This window comes from Branchiostoma floridae, chromosome 12 (genome assembly GCF_000003815.2).
Source record: "Branchiostoma floridae strain S238N-H82 chromosome 12, Bfl_VNyyK, whole genome shotgun sequence".
NCBI lineage: Eukaryota > Metazoa > Chordata > Leptocardii > Amphioxiformes > Branchiostomatidae > Branchiostoma > Branchiostoma floridae.
Genome location: NC_049990.1, coordinates 7,378,617 through 7,397,364, shown reverse-complemented (window position 1 = coordinate 7,397,364; position 18,748 = coordinate 7,378,617). Strand labels below are relative to the sequence as shown.

Below are 18,748 nucleotides of genomic sequence, written 5' to 3'. Positions count from 1 at the left end.
GGTTTCCACATGCTAGGCAGGGACACTGACAGGACGTTAGGTCAAAGATCCAAGAAAAGGTTATTTCATTATCTATGTTTCATGTCCTGTCATCACTGACAGAAATTCTCAGTTTTAGAATAATAACTATTAATACTTGATGAGGTCTCAAACCTTTTGATTTGTGATAATGAATAAAATGAAATGTAAACATTCAACAGAAGTTTACCCCATTTGCCAACATGCTTGAAAAAATTCCTTTGGGTTTTATTTCACCTGCCAATATGTGTTTATATAATCACAAATTTGATTTTATCTTCCTCTCCTCTCTAGACCTACACAGGGTCTATCCTGGTGGCTGTAAACCCCTATCAGGTCCTCCCGATCTACACAGCAGAGCAGATCCAACAGTACACCAACAAGAAGATCGGAGAGCTCCCCCCACACATCTTCAGTATTGCAGACAATGCCTACTTCAATATGCTGCGAGCCAAGCGGGACCAGTGTGTCATTATTAGGTAAAGGTCACCTCTGTGATGGGCGGAGCCAAGCCAGCAGCGAATCACAGCACGGTTGCTTCGGCCTCCCTCTTGCCAAACCTTCTTGTCTCTCCAACACACCTGTCCTCCGTCATAAGATCGCCTCTCTTCTTAAATCTGATCATCAATTCTCTTGTCCTTACCTGTCCTCCATCTTAAGATCATCTCTCTTCTTCAATCTAATCATCAACTGTCTTGTGTCTTCACAATGCCTGTCCTTCGTCTCAAGATCGTCTCTCCTCTTAAATCTGATCGTCAATTCTCTTGTCCTTACCTCACTTGTCAAGACAAGTCTTAAAAGACTGTTTCTGTCTTAATTGTGTCTTCAATTCTCTTGCTTTTCTACCACATCTTTCCTCCGTCTCCCAAATCTGATCTTCAATTCTCTTTTCATCTCACATGTTCTCCATCTTACGATCATCTCACTCTCAAATCTTCAATATGTTTGTCTCATGACTAGGAAATCTCCATTATGATTTTATTTGATATCACGTCTTTATACTTCACACTCATACTTTGAATCCTTTTGCTCTCTTTAATCTTTAAATTTTGTTTTGAATTTTGCATGGTAGAAAGAATTGTACAGGCTCTAAAGTTTCTTTGATTTTTTTCTTCATTTTTTTCAAAATGTCGCAATGTAGAATCAAATAGACAGGCTCTAGAGTTTTTTCTTTTTGCTGTAGCTGATTTTAATTTTGATTTTTTTCTTGTCAACATTCTAAAATTATGGTGTCTGTCAAAATTTCCCTCTTTGCTCTGCAATATATAATTGTAATGATTGTTAAGCGCCTTTGCCTGCTATTGATTTATTCTTTTCAAACTGTCCTCAACCTACTTTGCTTCTAGCTTCTTCTCTTTGCAGCAAGCTACAAGAAATATTCTAGCCTGATTATGGTTTATTACCAAACAATAATCTAATCTAACACCAAATCTAACAGCTTTTTTTAACACATTCAAAGAATTTTGCTTTTAACAAAATCACAATGCTTTGTCAAGCAGTTGCTTTTTTATTCTAACATCAACTAATCTGCACAATGAATGTGGGTGAATAACTAGCCTCTACCAGGCTTCGTGGTTTGGTGGTCTAATTGTAGAAATTGGTCAAATAGAGTAAATACAGTACGCTAGGGGAGTCAGCCGGCCGAGTAGGGACATTCTCCAAACCACACAGCCTGTGAGGAGTCGGTAAGAACACACGATATAGAATTAATCCCCCAATTATTTGTACAAAGGAAGTAGCTCAGCGCTGGAGATAATTTAAGTCGTAAATCGTCCAGCGCCCAGTGGGGCGCGGCGGGCGCGTGGAACAGCTGGGTCTGGGACAAAAGTGAAAATAAGAACGACAACAAAACGCATGCGATAAAAATATTGCCGAAGACGACTACGTCATTTTCAAAGGTGTAGCAACATCGATTTTCAATGATAATTGTCGGGAAATCACCGTAGAAGATGGCCTTTTCGGCTTGTGTTTTGACGGCCCGAAATTTCAGCATTGCGCTCGCGAGGTCAATACGGGTCATTGGGATAGCCTACTGTAATGCGGGTAGAAGCGATGCGTGCAGTATCATTATTCTCTACATTTAACCTTACAAATGAATTGTACGTTTATTCGTTAAAGATTTAAAGGAAAAAAATATAAAAAAGTTTATGACTTCATAATATTTATTTAAATAAAGGCGTCTGTGTTTCTTTTTAACAAACTGCTCGCCCATGCTTTTAGTGAAGTAGCCCGACAATCAACAAACGTGACAACAAGCGCGGGTGATTTGTTATAACTTGTTTTTCTCGGGAAATTTCTCATTTATCAGAAGGTATGGGACTTCTCAAACCCATACCATGAGATAAACAAAATCACAGACGTTATTTTCATGGGTGAAATTACTAAAATGAACCAGTCATTTTTGCCGCGTTGCCGGATTTGAAAGAAGGTTTCCGTGCGGACGGTGCCGCGACCATGTGCTAATGGCCCGCTCATGGTGGTAGGACAATCTATTTTCGCAAACATACAGTTATTTTCGGGCCCGTTGGCTGCAGTTAATAAAGTAACATAGGTATCTAGCGTTGTTTTGATGGTACCTCTGACCGCTTCCTGTCACATGTTCCATGACCGGCCTCTGCTGTCAAGACCCGTCACGGGCGAGTCGGAAAGCAATAAATGGGTAATTTAACCACTTCGCACCTATTAGATAGCGATTAGTCGACTACAAAGACGATAGCGACTCCTCACAGGCTGTGTGGTTTGGAGAATGTCCCTACTCGGCCGGCTGACTCCCCTAGCGTACTGTATTTACTCTATTTGACCAATTTCTACAATTAGACCACCAAACCACGAAGCCTGGTAGAGGCTAGTGAATAACATGGGTTGCAACAAGTAATGCTGGAAATATGCACAATTATAACATTAGAAACCTGCACAATACATGTAGATATTGATCCTATCAATGTTAATGTAGATTGATAACTGAAATCCCAGCTTATAATGGCAGTAGATGATGGCAAAAATGGTTTAAATCTATAATGACATGTATATGACACTTGACACCCCATCCTTTAATTGATATCTTAATATGTGACCCAAATTTCAGCCTAATATGTCAAAAATGGGTCTCAATTATTGAACACTTATGTTTCATGTTATTTGTATGTAATTTCCATCCAAATTGAACAATTAAGTTATGACAATCAATTCAATAATTGTCAGACTTGATTAATACACATCAAACCCTACCCTTCAATAGACCGATCCTATAACCCTTCTGTCAAATCTTCAGTTAAGTCCTTCAAATTGTAGAAATCAAACATAGTTGACAAACTTGCTGCTACAGAACTCATTGGTTGAACTGCTCATTGCTATGCTATCATTGGATGAAGTACTAATTGTGAATGACAGTCAGGATCGGTCTATGAAAAATGTTTTGTCCTCTAAACACTGCTGACAATTTTGATTGTTTACACCTCATTACATTTTCATATATCACTTTGTCATGTGTGAGACATTTGAATTTTCAGTTTCATTCACGCATGACTGCAAAAATCAATTTTTCCATAAACAGGAAAAACAATGATGGAAGCCGTAACACATCAAGTAATCACTGTTCTTTTGCAGCTAACACGGGCTTCCATTGCTAACAATAAATATTGCTCTCACGAAAACCATATCCGTGCATTCTCAGCTTCTATGATGACACTTAATGTTCCTTTCAAAGGAAAAGCGCACCACATATAACTGTTGGTTTCCAGTACGTTTGTGTTTTTTTGTCAATTCAAAATTGTTGCTGATATACACATGTATCAATGTGATACATGTACATGTAGTGTATATCGCATGTCTGTGCTGTCCCTGAAAAGTCATGAAAATATGACTTTGCATGGTTCAAATACATGTATGTTGACAGCTAGCATGCAAAGTCTTTTGATGTTGTCATATATAGGTTAATATGACTTTGTGTTGAACACATGCAATCTAATGAAACACTACATTTTGACACTATTTGTTACAAGTGCAGGTGTTTGCCATAAAATGGCTCTATTTACTAATGCTTGCTGCATGTCTTCTGCATACAGTAATGTTTGAAAAGCAGCCGTATGTGTGCACTTGCTATTTTCTTACCTCTATATGTGTATTACATTTGTACTTTGATAATGGGGAAAAGTTTTAAAATAAGAGCTACAACTGAAGACCACTCTTAATTTCTAAAGCCTCACAAATCCAAAGGATATGTTTAAGGAAAAGGAAATAAGCTTGTCATTTTATTTTTATTTTGTAAGCTTTTTTTTTTTTTACAAAATTCAAGCTCAAGAATGAACATAGATATTGTGCAAGACTGTTCCCAATATGTTATCAACTGAGCCTGTCAAAGCAAAAAGTCTGATCGTTATGTTTCTTGTGTATACTACAAGAATTCTTCAGAAGGAAAAAACAAAAACTTTCACAACCTCTCCTTACCTCATCTGGACATTCCTGTCCTACAGCTGACCACACGTTCCCTCTGCACAAGTTGTCATGACTGTATTCAACTTGTCAGTCGGACTTTGTTGCTTCATCCAAATGTCTTCCATATAATCCATTCTACATCATCGTCCTATCACTGCCATCAAATCCGTTTACCCGAAAATAGCAGCAGTGACAACCTGGAGCCTAGGTGCTGTCAATACTGGGTATGATTTGGACAATGCCATTTGATAGTAAGTTAGCCAAGAATGTGTAACAGAGGACTGGCCATGTGTAACTGTGCAATATTGTTGTGCACAGTACATCAGCCACATTTTTGTGTCAACTACACGTTTTTGTACCTCATGCAGTTGACAAGAAAATGGTGACTCAAGTACACTGCTACACAACAATACTGCACAGTTTCACTTGACCAGTTTTCTTCCAGACATTCTTCACTGACTTTTGACCAAATGGTGTTGTTCAAATCCCACCCAGTATTGAGGGCCACCTGGGCACCTTGCAGTGATTTCTGGGTGAAAGGAATTTGATGGTGGTGCCTTTTGGGAGACAAAAAGGTGTGACGGCGGTCGGAGGCTTTGGGGCAATCGCGACTGACGGTTTGACCTTGCCCACCACCGAATGTGACCTGGATTCACCCTGATAATACGCAGCTGTTTCCGTGGCAACCACTGCCTCAACTGCTGGACTGCACTGCATTGTGGGAGGATGTACCTTTGCATCATGGGCACAGGATCTGGTTTGAATAGGACAACAGAATTCTACGGATGTTATTTGTTGTGAAAAATGTTACTTTTATGGAGTTTGAATGTTCTTCCTTAGTAAGCAAGCATATATTAGATGCTGTTCCAAGGAGAATACACTTTAAGCATGTCTTCATAAATTTTCCTTTAAAGTTTGGTGATTCAGTGTGGTCAGTTTTGTTGTTAATTGACTGAACCTTTTCACTTTGCCGTTGTTTTTTTGCTGATTCTTGACCAAACCTTATAATTCTACATTTGGTAAAAGATGTTTTCAGCTCCAATCTGCTTTTTTTGTAGGTTCCTGAGTAATTAAGACCTACAATGTACCAGGAAACAAAATATTACAAATTTTTATTTCAGCCAGTGTAGGGAGTTCTTGAAGAACAACAACAACCAAGAAATCAGCACCACACTCATGCACCATGTTACATTGAACATTTTCATTGATAAGAAAATGGATGTTTACCATCTGCCTTGCTGTATTCCTCGTGATACATATTTCATGGCTGTGTGAAAATTACTTGTTATGTAGTGGAGAAAGTGGGGCAGGGAAAACAGAGAGCACCAAACTCATCCTACAGTTTCTGGCGGCCATCAGTGGACAACACTCCTGGATCGAACAGCAGATTCTGGAGGCCAACCCTGTCATGGAAGGTATGGTCTGGGTACCTGATACCTAGGATTATTTCAGATGTGGATCATGATAACATTCAATCTATGTGGGTGTTCTGGATTGGCTACAATTATACTCGTTTTACAAGGGCTCACGTTGAATGATTCAACATGCAGTGCGTGCGCCACTGCCCAAAATTTGAATACAACATTTCTTTTTAAGGACACCAACATTATTTCAACTTCTAGTGCATTTTGCAGTTGGTAAGACATAAATTCTGTATTACCTCGGCACCAGCCATACTGTGGGTCAGATTTTGGGCATCAGGCTGGGACCCTGTTTATTCGCTATGCACCTCACTGTTACATGTACCTGATTTTAAGTTATTTTAGTAATTTTGTCTGATTTGCTACTTAAGGACATTGCTTTTTTTGTTATTCTAAACAATCCCCTCAACTGTCTTTCTCAGATACATATGAGGAAGATACTACTCAGATGCATATATCTTCAGAACCACATAAGTCAGATCTTTAACTCTTTGTGTTCCCTTGATTTCAGCTAGTATATCTTTTCCTCCTGTAAAAGATCATGGCACCCCTCAACCAACCATGTTTCAACCCTGCCACTTTCGTATCTCCTTTCTTTCACATACTCCCATTCCAGATTTGCTGTGTGTATATGTCAAGCAACAGCCCTGGCATATGGGCCTGCAATTTATCCTTCTTTCTGTGATAGCTGGTCTTTTCCAGCCAATCACATCACTGCCTATGGTCAAGAGGCAACATGATTGGCTGGTAACTCTCCCTCCAAGAACAGGAGGGTGAGTATCTGATTGGCCTATACACCAGGGTCATTGATTGATATATACAAGCTGCAGACCTGGCATGAGAGAATGTTCCTCCATGAAACTCAGGGTTTTGCCCAGCCCTAGATTTTCTTTCCCAGATCACAGCAACCCTATTTACAAATTTATATATTATCACCTGCTGATGTGATTTGTCCTAAATGGAACATTATTTCACACCAGACATGGTAATTTTGCCTGATTCAATCAAAAATTGGTATAGGAGCTGGGCAAACTCCTGATGAAACTACTGTCACGCTTTTCAAAATTTGTTCTTTATCCCCCTTTCGAATCCAATCCTTCTGTGGCAGATATATGTCTTTTCTATCAACTTGTCCTGTAACCAAACTTCCTTTCATCTGCATGTTTTGCATGCCAGCATTTGGAAATGCCAAGACCATTCGGAATGACAACTCCAGTCGCTTCGGGAAGTACATTGACATCCACTTCAACCAGAACGGTGCAATAGAGGGAGCTAAGATAGAACAGTACCTGTTAGAAAAGTCCAGGCTCTGTTATCAGGTTTGTTTGTCTGTTTGTTTGTTTATTTACTGTAATTCTTTAAATGTTTGCAGTGGTTTTATTTTCCTGGTGATCTCTAATTGCAAAATCATGACACTGCCAGCACATGTTTTCTATATCTACTGTACTATGGAATTTTCAACCACAGACTTTTAACAGTAATATGTCAATATTGAAGGCCTCTGAAACATTGACAAACACCTCTGAACACATATTAAGCCTGAGAATATTAGGTCTAGAAAAGAATTGCTTACAAGTCAGGGACCTTTATATTCATGAGTTAGTTAACCAACAACTGCCAGAATATCTCAATGTCTTTCATATATGTACCATACATGTGACTCCTGTATGGTACCTGAGTCACGTAAATACCCCATAGTGCCAAATACATTGTGGCATGTGCTGAGAGAGCCATTGATATGGATAGCTCTGAAGAACTTTTTACTTTGTTTTTCCAGCAAACAGAAGAACGCAACTATCACATCTTCTACTGCATGCTGGCTGGGCTACAGGCAGACGACAAGCGAAGACTGCACCTCACCAAGCCTCAGGACTATGCCTATCTGACAATGGTGAGTTCACATCTTTTTACACCTTACCAAGCCTCAGGACTATGCCTATTTGACAATGGTGAGACCACATCTTTTAGTTTTTTGGGTCATTGCTGATTCAAATCTGAATTTCAAAAACGCTCAATGGACGGGGTGACCTAGGAACCTGGTTTTATTAAACTTTCCTTATAATTTATAACCTGAGACCTGATACCAACTTGACCAAAGTGAAGGAAATCTATTCCCTGATGGACGATAGGGCAAGATGGAGAACACTTTCAAGCCTGCTTTGAATGAGAGCTTGAGCAAAGTGAAGTAAAAAGTATTAAGTTACATGGCAGATTTCATCACAATTAGACCACAATAAATATATCAAAGCCTAACATCCACATACATTAAGATATAGTCACACAAAAAGTGGTTATAAACATTCTTATAAACATTCTTGTATGAATATTTTCAGGGAGACTGTCTCGTTGCTGACGGTCGAGATGACGTGACAGACTTCGCCGCGATCCGGTCGGCCATGAAGGTGCTGATGATCTCTGACGCGGAACAGTGGGAACTGTACAAGCTCCTGTCCTCCATCCTGCATCTTGGCAACCTGCAGTTCGAAAGTAAGGTCATACTTGGTTTGATATTTTCTGTTCCAATTAACATTTTATTAGAGGGATAAGAAATGCATAGTATCACCCAGAAAGTACATTTTGTGTAATGTAAGGCTTAAGTCCCAATTGGAAATAGGAGCCCTGCTAAAGCAGTTCACAAGTTGTATTTTGTCACTTTTGGGTGTTACCCCTTTGTGGCCCCACGGGACACCTTGCAGCTCACAGGCTATTTTTGGGCAAACCCGGGCACCGGGTTGAATTTAAATCGGGCTTAAAATGAGCCCAGGACCCAGTAACGAATAGACACCGTGACCTACCCGTTGGGAACACTGAGTGGTACCCCCATTGTACCCAGCAGTCCACTGGGACAAATGTGTAGCTTCGGAGCCCGATCGTGGCTTCATCCCTGACGGGCACCGGTGCAATTGGGACCTAAGCCTTAGGTGTATGCTCAAGTTTCCAGACAATCAGTCTGGGTGAGATATTGTTATTGATGATGGGGCGCAAAGTCAGCTGTCAACTCTGCACTACACACCTCAATGAAAGATTCTCATTGACTTGTAACCTTTGTGTCCGTAGGCTCATCCATAGATAACCTCGATGCCTGTGAGTTGGTGGATGCCACAGGCCTATCATCATCTGCTAAACTCATGGAGGTTTGTCTAGGTCCATTACTGCGATTATCATTAGCAAAACCCTTTTTCTTCTTTTTAGTCGCATATAATACTATAGGGCGTGCCTAATGGTACAGTACTTTGTGAGAGTAGCTTGACAAAAGGCTTCAGGGAAAACATTCTGCATTTTTGTGGTCTTTGGAAAATGTCTAAATGTGTGCATCATTAGTGTACTATTATTTCAAAATTTGTCTTTGTGATTGGAAGGGTTGCAAAGCAGTATGAGTAATGGGGTGAAGGCTGCTATCTCTGATTGCCTCATTCTTATTACACCTTTGCTTTGTATCTTACAGTTGAATGAAGAAGACTTGCTGAACGCCCTCACCACGCACACCCTCATCACTCGAGGCGAGAGTGTCACCTCCCCTCTCAACGCAGACCAGGCCTCCGACGTACGCGATGCCTTCTGTAAGGGCACGTACGGCCGCATGTTCGTCTGGCTCGTGGACAAGATCAACAACGCCATCTACCAGCCGCTAGAGAACCCCAAGCACGTCCGCTTGTCCATCGGAGTACTCGACATCTTTGGATTTGAAAACTTTGGGACCAACAGGTGAATATACCTACCGAACCATGCTGTATGATTGTACATATTCAATGTAATGTGATGTTTCTAACTGTCATAAACTTGCAATCTACATTTGATATCAGTATAGAATTTGATATGTCACTTACAAAATGTATGAAAAGTTATTGCAGTAAATATTAGGTTACCCTAAATATACATAATGGCTACCGGTATCCTAAGTCTTGAGCTGATACTTTTTGCATGCACATTTTGATACTTGTTGAGGCTTTGCTCAATTTATATCAATATGTTTATTTCTTAATGTTTAGCTTTGAGCAGCTGTGCATCAACTTTGCCAATGAGAACCTACAACAATTCTTTGTGAGGCACATCTTCAAGCTGGAACAGGTAAGCTATGATGATCTTATCTTTAACAATGCAGAGAAGTAAGAAGCTTAACCCATGTAGCAAGTGACATTACTAAGAGGGTCTGCATGGCTCTCCTAGCAACAGATAAACAGTACTAGTAAAGCCGAAAACACTAAATGGTAAATTGGCTTGTGTTGCAAAAGGTTTGGGGAACAAGTTTATTGGATTGTTTCATTGTATTCTATGGGCATTTTAAAAAAAATAGGCTGTGAACATTGACACAACCGGGAGCTCTTTTGCAACTTCACAATGAGTGTTATTTGTAAAGTCACTGTTATAATTACTTGACATTGAATTCTGGCTACCAAATGACGTGCTACATAGAAATAAAGCAACCAGTTAGTAATACACTTCATTGATAATGTTCTGACAATGCTTAACATTAAATTAGAGCGGGTTGGCTGAGTTAATCTTTTTACTATCTTAAAAAACTTGTAACAACTTTTTGCAGTAAAATACCATCTTTTTACTTAACTGCTGCTGTTGTTTAAACATCAGGCTGAGTATGATGCAGAACACATCAGCTGGCAGCACATTGAGTTTGTGGATAACCAGGAGTGTCTGGACATGATCGCTGTCAAACCTATGAACATCATCGCTCTCATCGATGAAGAGAGTCGTTTCCCCAAGGTCTGTATGGTGTTATCTTACAATCAAAGTCATGTAGAAGGATCATGTATGTGACGTGGTCTTCCCTTTTTCATTTTTTTCTGTATTGGAAGACTGAAGAAGAGGAAGAATGATTTTTAAACTGCAAAAACCAATTGAAAAAAAGAACCTAGTGGATTGCCCAAAGTTTGTAAATAAAAATAGTATAAAATTCTTTGATCCTTGAGCTAACTTCATTTGAGGTGAAAAGATTCATAATTACCTTCCTCAGTGACCACCTTCTAGACTGCCAGATTGACGATGTAAAACTGTTACAGTACTTCAATCAGAATGTCAAGATGGCACCCTATTCATTTGTACATGCTGAAATGGGGTGCAGCAGACAAGGCACAAAGGAATGATACATACAAGAACATTAGTGAGGACACACACTGATTTGGTGTGCCAATGACAGTTTTTGATAGATGAGAACTGTACATTTGCAACTAAGACGAGTATATATCATTGTTAGCAACCACCTTGATGACCCCCACCCCCTTCCCCCAGGGCTCAGACAAGACCATGCTGCAGAAGCTACACAAGCAGCACGGCCGGAACTCCCACTTCATCCAGGCTAAGTCTGACATCAACGTCCACTTTGGCGTTGTCCACTTCGCTGGTGACGTGTACTACGATACCAGAGGTACAGTTCCCTGCGTTAAGCCAGTTCATGGTGCTAACTTCTCATTGTGGGTAATATTTCAAAGTGAGAGCATACAGAAAACACGTCCAGACATGCATCAAGCATGGTCTAGGTATAAGGGACTTGCAAATGTCCGACAATCTCTAAAAACTCTGCGATTATGATAGGCCAATAATGTCATTATTTTTGGACTTACATTTATGAAGGTTAGACATCCAGGTAAACAATATTCAAATACAATTCAATCTCAACAACTGGGTAAAAAAAACAGAGATTTACTTCCGAACGTTTCGAGTGACATCCATCACTCTTTTTCAGCATCACTAGACGTCGCAATCTTTATGCAGTTGTTGAGATTGAATTATATTTGAATCTATTAGGAGTTTAAGCTGCCTTGTCAGCCGATTGAGGTTCATGATGTGTGACAATAATTTTGGGCTTAAAGAATGTATGGATACCTGCTGAAGTATGGATGTTTTTCTGTAGGTTTTCTGGAGAAGAACAGAGACAGGTTCCACGCAGACCTGCTGGACTTGGTTCAAACATCCAACAACAAATTCCTCAAGGGCTTGTTCCAAAAGGACATCGTTATGGTAAGGTCTAGGGAAATAATTTTGTTCTTCCAGTTACTAGAAAATGCAAACATTTGACTGACATGCAGCAATGCTCTCCTTGGTTAAACTGCTAACTGCCGTGCCATCATTGGTCAAACTGCTAACTGCCGTGCTATCATTGGTTGAACTGCTAACTGTAATGACAGCCAGGATTCGTCTATTTACTTATAATTTTTCTTAATATTCATTGCAGGGCACAGAGACAAGAAAAAAGTCTCCAACTCTCGGAGCCCAGTTCAAGAAGTCCTTGGAGCTTTTGATGAGGACCCTGGGTGCCTGCCAGCCGTTCTTTGTACGGTGTGTCAAACCCAATGAGTTCAAGAAACCTAGTGTGAGTATTCCTACTGGCTGTCAAATATCATCCTCCTACACAATGACATCCAACAGCCAAACTGCCTGTCTGAATGTGCCCCGCTCTTTCAACCATCACCCTTAGTTCCTGACCACCCTGCTTATAAATATTACCCTTATACATGCGAGATTATCCTTATACATGCGAGACAGCTTTTGAAAACGGAAAGCCTATTCTCTGATTGGCTGGTTTGGGGGGGACGTCCACAGGAACTAAGAGTGACGGTTGAAAGAGCAGGGCATATCCCTGTGTAGGAGGATGCCAAATATATGATGTCAAATATATATGATGTCAAAGTCAAAGTCTGAAGGAGGAGAAATCTCCAACCAGGATCATCTCCCCAAGGGCAGGGTGGTATATTGGGGAAACGTGCTTGAGCCAGGCGCATGTTATGGGTTTGAGTTCGTGGTTGACTACATGTACTTCACTGCGAACTAAAAAAAGCCAGGGCAAAAATGTTTGGTATTGCATTTATACGAAGAAACAAGATTACAAGAAAGTAGAAATATATTTGAGTTAAGCTGCATTTTCTTAAATTACACAATCATTATGTAAGCTTGAAGCTTATTTTCAACAACATGAAGAAAATTCCATATTTGATGATATTTTACATGTAACTGTTTTGTTCAATCCCAGATGTTTGACCGTGAGCTATGTGTGCGCCAGCTGCGCTACTCCGGCATGATGGAGACCATCCGTATCCGGCGCATGGGATACCCCATCCGCCACACCTTCGCACAGTTCGTGGACCGGTACCGCATCCTGGTCAACGGCGTGGGCCCCTCACACAAGACCGAGTGCAAGTCTGCATCGGAAAAAATTGCCAAGGCGATCCTTGGGGATAAGGACTGGCAGATCGGCAAGACGAAAATCTTCCTGAAGGTATGACAATCAATTGTGACTTATTTTGCATAACAAGTGTAATGTCATCTAGTATGATTCTGCCAAGTTCCAAAAGACTGCCACATTTGCAGCAATTAATCCTTGGTTGTGGTATATACATAATATATGCATACTTCAGATATCCAGGTGTTTAAGACATAATCTTGAGAAGGCCTCAATAACACTTTTTTCTAATGTGGCAGTCTCATAGTTCCTGGAAGAGAGTTGATGTAACAGTTTAAGTTGTTGTTTTTTTCCTATTGAGAATTATTCTTGTTGTGTTGTACTGTTATGTATTGTACATGAATGGATTGTATTGCATCAATCATAAAATGTAAATCATTCAGATTTAGAGAAAAATTAACTTCTCTCTCCAAACAGTGGCATTGGTGTGGTGCAACTGGTAGAGTGTTCGACTCGGAATAGAAAGGTCCGAGTTCGATACCCACCATGCTCCATCGTTGTGCCCTTGGGAAAGGCACTTAATACGACTTTCCGTTCTGGTGGAGTGACGCCCACCAAGCCCTTTTTGGCTAATGTGTCTAAATGTGTGCCAAAAACACACTGCGGATTTGTGCATCAATGTGCCAACATCATTGACTTCCACCAAGAATCGTCAATTTTTTTCTTCTCTCCAAACAGGACGAGCATGACGCCACGCTGGAGATTGAACGTGACCACGCGCTGACCCGCCGGGTGGTCCTGATCCAGAAGATGGTGCGAGGCTGGTTCTACCGCAGACGATTCCTCAAGATGAAGTCAGGGGCTCTGAAGATCCAGACTGCCTGGAGAGGGCACAGGGAGAGGAAGAGATACCATGCTGTGAGTGAGAATGCTTATGAGTCTCCAATTTTGTGTAGTTTGTAAGCTTTTTGTAAGGTTTACATCAGACAGATAACAATGTTTTTAGATAATATGGTGTACACAATGTAGTTGAATTTGAATATGACAATGATCTTTATTGCATATCCATGCCCAACATGGGCTAAATGCACTCAGTTAGATAACTTAAAGTAGAAATGAAGAAAAGCAACGTTACATCCTATCCAAAACTACAGGGTCTCTTCTCTCTTCTTGAAACAGTAGAAGACAAATTAACATAGCTTTTCTATTACGTAGTCTTTAGATGACATATATTATAATCTTATCTACATGTAAAAGACTAAATGATTATTTGACCAGCAACAGTGTTAATTTAGTTGATACATGTATAATATGATCCTTATGTTCAGTTACACCAAAGAACGTTTAACATTTGTTTTCTTTCTGCTCTACAGATGAAGATTGGGTATGCCCGTCTACAAGCTCTCTTCCGGGCGCGGATCTTGTCCTACCACTACAACTTCCTGCGCAAGAGGATCGTGGGCTTCCAGGCCCGTTGCCGTGGTTACACAGCTCGGAAGGACTTCTCCAAGAGGATGCACAGCATCGTCAAGATCCAGTCAGGCTTCCGGGGATACATTGCTCGGAAACAGTATCAGAAGCTGAAAATAGAGGTGTGCAATCCTGATGATATTTGTACAGTAGTTCACGGTATTGTGAGCTTAATGTGTGATGCATTGGTGGCATGGAATGGCCTATCTAGATATGTCCTTTTGAAAGGCTCATACACTCACTTTTACAACATGCTGTAACTAAGTAGTAGCAGTATGAAAGTTCATCAAAAGCTAACACCTTACTTCCAACACTGAATCAAAGTATAGGGACTTAACCCTCTAAATTTTCGGTCAATCTCTGTCGACCTTGTTCACAAAATGACCCTTCTATCTCCAGTAGTACCACTTTTGCAGGAGATGCTATCATAATAACTTCTGTATTTTATGAAATTTGCAATGAGTCTGTTGAAGAAATAAGTTGGAAATGCTTTCTAACATGGAAATATCCTCCTGGTGAAAAAACAGACTGAGACTGACAGGATCTTGTCCTTATTTTTTGTTCTACAGAACAAGCGGCGCATGGAGGCTGAGCGACTGCGGTTGGAGGAAGAGGCACGACTTCGGCAGCAAATGGGAGCAAAGAAGGCGAAAGAAGAGGCAGAAAAGCGTCACCAGGTTTGTGGCAATTTGCAGCATAGTAACACAATGGAACAAAGCATGCATGTGTGTTTGACGTCTGACAAATTTGCAATGAGACCTCTCACCTAGAATAGTACGAGGTTTACTTAAAAACAAAGCAAAAATTTCAGTATGAATTCACGAAAGATCATCTTTGTCAGTTCATACTGTAAATCTTTGCAGTGATTTATTTGTTTTCACTGTAAATATAAATCTCCAATGTATATTCAAATACTACAGTACTGCAGGTATTGTTTCAACCTCAACTTCAAGACACTGCAAAGTTAAAACCTCCTTTCCTCTGCTACTGCAATTTACTGGAACCTGCTTGGTTTATCATTTTTTTACCATGTCAATCACTTCTAAAGGCCTCTCAAAAACAGATTGTTGTCAGGTCATAGACATGTTTATTGATTTTACGTGGGTTGTTTGATGATGGTTCTTTGGAATGCTATTTTTTGATTGGCATGATGTGGGGTACTTGTAATGGTTTCAAATTTTACAGTTGAAGTAACGAGTAAAGATTTCACCTATCCCAGTCACACAATCAACAAGCTTCAGACAAAGTTGTTGACTGCCCAAAGGTCGCCCTACATAGCAGCTGCTGTAAAACATAATACAGACTAGTAGAATTAATGAACACCATGGATATATGGGTTATGAATTATTGATATGTTCCCCTTTGTACCTTAACTTTGGCATTTCCCTAGTGTACGAATGTACTTGAAAAAAATCTGTTTTTACTTCCCTTTATGAATATTAAACGAGAAATTTCATTTGCGTTATGATCCATATTTTGCTCTAGTGAAGTGAGCTTGATATTTCTCGGTAGAATGTACTTGACAACGCCATATGGTTCTGTTTTTTGTGAGGAAGTAAAATTTCGTACCTTAATGCCCTCCCCACAGCAACGACTCAGGCAAATGGAGTACGAGAGCCTTGAGAATGAACGTCAGAAGAAATACGAGATGGCAAAGAAGAAGGACATGATAGAGAACGCTGAGAAGAGGAAGGATAACCCTGTGGACGACTCCCAGATGGTGGATGAAGTCTTCAACTTCCTGCCAGAAACAAATGCCGAGTCAGGCCCTGCACCAACTGCATTTAGGGTAAGTGCAAGGGACTTTATGGCATAGATTCTTTCATAAACAAAGTCTGTATTTTTGCAATTATGCTTATATATAGGTTAAAATTGTGAGATATTGAATGTACAGTATTATAATAGCAGAAATGTTTGGCCAATATTTCACTAATTGATTTCTGAAAATGAATGAATATTTTATTCTTTGTACATGTAGATACACATGTACGTGTATTAAGATTGAAACAGTGAATGTTGCAATCCCTTATGACATTCATTATTTTTCTAATTCGTAATATTGACAAAACTGTAATATTTTCAATATTCTTTGCACTTTGATTGATTATATAGGTACTTGGGTTTTTGTTTCCCCTTGATTGAGGAGAGGGCTTCTTGTAACCATTTTGCAGATGAATTGCAGCCATTATTGAAAATTCTTAAAATGTTTGTTGTTGAATGTTGAAATTGATATCGGACTCTTCAGCTTTCTTGATTTCCTGTAATATGTTTATAATATCCTAAAAAAAAATTGTTTTCTTTTTACACAAGGACCTGGAAGAAAAGAGAATGAAAGATCTAAAGAAGGAGGAGGTAGACGACACCATGCACCTGCCGGTACCCAAGGACGAGGAGGACATCTCAGAGTACAAGTTCTCCAAATATGCTGCTACGTACTTCCAGGGGAGCACAACGCACTCTTACGTACGCCGACCGCTCAAGGCGCCACTCCTTCCACACGACAATGAGGGAGACATGCTGGTAGGTCATTGGCAGATTCGGACACACTTGAAATCATAGAATGCCATTGTTAGATTGTTAAATGGCAGGACGTGAAGCGGAAAATGGTGTCACCACATTGACAGGAAGTAGAGGTCGAATTTTAGGTCAGAATCGCTCCTTCCACACGACAACAAGGGAGACATGCTGGTATGTCGTTGGCTTATTCAGACATATTTTAAATTATTTAATGTCACAGATAAACAGTTGAGTATCAGGAACTGATGGAGAAATGGTGTCATCACACTGAGGTCAAATTTTAGGTTAGGACTGGTCCTTTCACACGACACAAGGGAGACGTGCTGGTAGGCCATTGGCTGATTTAGACATATTTCAAACAATGATATATGCTTTAGTCAAATAGTTAAGTGGCAGAAAGTGAAGGAAAAATGACAACACTGACAGGAAGTAGAATTTGAGGTCAGAAAGTTAGAGCAAAGGTTCCAGTATAGGTTGAAATCTCTTTTTGATTTCATGCTGTACATTTTGGATGCATGTCTGTTGCCTTATGAGAGTGGCCAATGTTAAAAATGCATTTAAGGTTTCTGGATTGGCTAGATTATATTAATATATACATTGTAGATATAAAGAAATGATAATGAATGTCAAGAAGAAGTTCACAGAAACGAAAAATGTTTCACAGAGGTATGACATCTTGGATTTCTTGTTCTTGCAGGCTGCCCTGGCCGTGTGGATCACCATCCTCAGGTTCATGGGGGATCTCCCCGAGCCCAAGTGGATGACCTCCAACTCTGAGGCCCAGGACAACACCCCCGTCATGACCAAGATCTATGAGACGCTGGGGAAGAAGTCGGGACTGTACAAGAAGGAACTACAGGACATACAGATGGGCATCGACCCTAATGTTCCTGACAGGTAAGACATATAGACTTGACTATGGACTGTAGTAGTGCTGCAAGCCTAAATGTAACATCAGATCCAGGTTCCGATACAGAGGTACAAGTACATGGTGGTACAAGGAGGAACTACTAACAGGACATACAAATGGGCATCGACCCTAATGTACATGTATAAGATGCTGGGGAAGAAGTCAGGACTGTACAAGAAGGAACTACAGGACATTCAGATGGGCATTGATCCTAACGTTCCTGATGGTGGGGCCACAGACTTGACTTTGGACTGTAGTTATTGTAGTGCTGCATACATAAACATAGTCAGGTACAGCTTTCAATGCAAAGGTTTTGGTACAAGTACATGTATAAGATGTACAATGTATAGGATGCTGGGGAAGAAGTCAGGACTGTACAAGAAGGAATTACAGGACATTCAGATGGGCATCAACCCTAGTGTTCCTGACAGGTGAGACTTACAGTAGTGCAGCATACCTAAATGTAACATCAGGTTCAGGTTTCAATACAAGAAGTTTGGGTACAAGTACTGGTCCTGTACATGTACCTGAGTAACAAATGACCTTTTAAGTTCTTGGTCTCGGAAATCGAAAGTTGTAGTGTTCAATATATGTAACTACTGCTGCAGCAACAGTTGATGCTCACAGTCTATTTTTCTGCTCCAGGCCTCAAAATACCACCTGCATATGCAGGTTAGTGTAGGTATTTCTGGTGTCTACCTGCACCTAACCTGCACTGATCCATGTACTGGGTTTTATACATAAATGTCATATGATGTAGGTCTATGTGGATTGTTATCAGCTGCATTGACTGTTACCACCTATAAAGTACTAGTATAGAAGAAAAAGTAGCAATGGTTCCTGAAC

General features: G+C 40.2%; 1 protein-coding gene across 1 annotated transcript in view; it reads left to right on the top strand.

Annotated features, from left to right (window-relative positions):
• LOC118427209 (unconventional myosin-VIIa-like) overlaps positions 1 to 18,748 on the top strand; it is a 41,467-nt gene that overhangs the window by 8,101 nt on the left and 14,618 nt on the right. Inside the window, exons 4-22 of the mRNA XM_035836848.1 lie at positions 313 to 497; positions 5,746 to 5,867; positions 7,050 to 7,192; positions 7,651 to 7,764; positions 8,207 to 8,360; positions 8,931 to 9,007; positions 9,319 to 9,578; positions 9,863 to 9,941; positions 10,461 to 10,592; positions 11,118 to 11,253; positions 11,740 to 11,846; positions 12,061 to 12,198; positions 12,856 to 13,101; positions 13,744 to 13,923; positions 14,379 to 14,597; positions 15,045 to 15,152; positions 16,064 to 16,264; positions 16,786 to 16,995; positions 17,690 to 17,889. Of these exons, the coding sequence (XP_035692741.1) occupies positions 313 to 497; positions 5,746 to 5,867; positions 7,050 to 7,192; positions 7,651 to 7,764; positions 8,207 to 8,360; positions 8,931 to 9,007; positions 9,319 to 9,578; positions 9,863 to 9,941; positions 10,461 to 10,592; positions 11,118 to 11,253; positions 11,740 to 11,846; positions 12,061 to 12,198; positions 12,856 to 13,101; positions 13,744 to 13,923; positions 14,379 to 14,597; positions 15,045 to 15,152; positions 16,064 to 16,264; positions 16,786 to 16,995; positions 17,690 to 17,889 (3,011 nt within the window). The remainder of the gene's footprint in view (positions 1 to 312; positions 498 to 5,745; positions 5,868 to 7,049; positions 7,193 to 7,650; positions 7,765 to 8,206; positions 8,361 to 8,930; positions 9,008 to 9,318; positions 9,579 to 9,862; positions 9,942 to 10,460; positions 10,593 to 11,117; positions 11,254 to 11,739; positions 11,847 to 12,060; positions 12,199 to 12,855; positions 13,102 to 13,743; positions 13,924 to 14,378; positions 14,598 to 15,044; positions 15,153 to 16,063; positions 16,265 to 16,785; positions 16,996 to 17,689; positions 17,890 to 18,748) is intronic.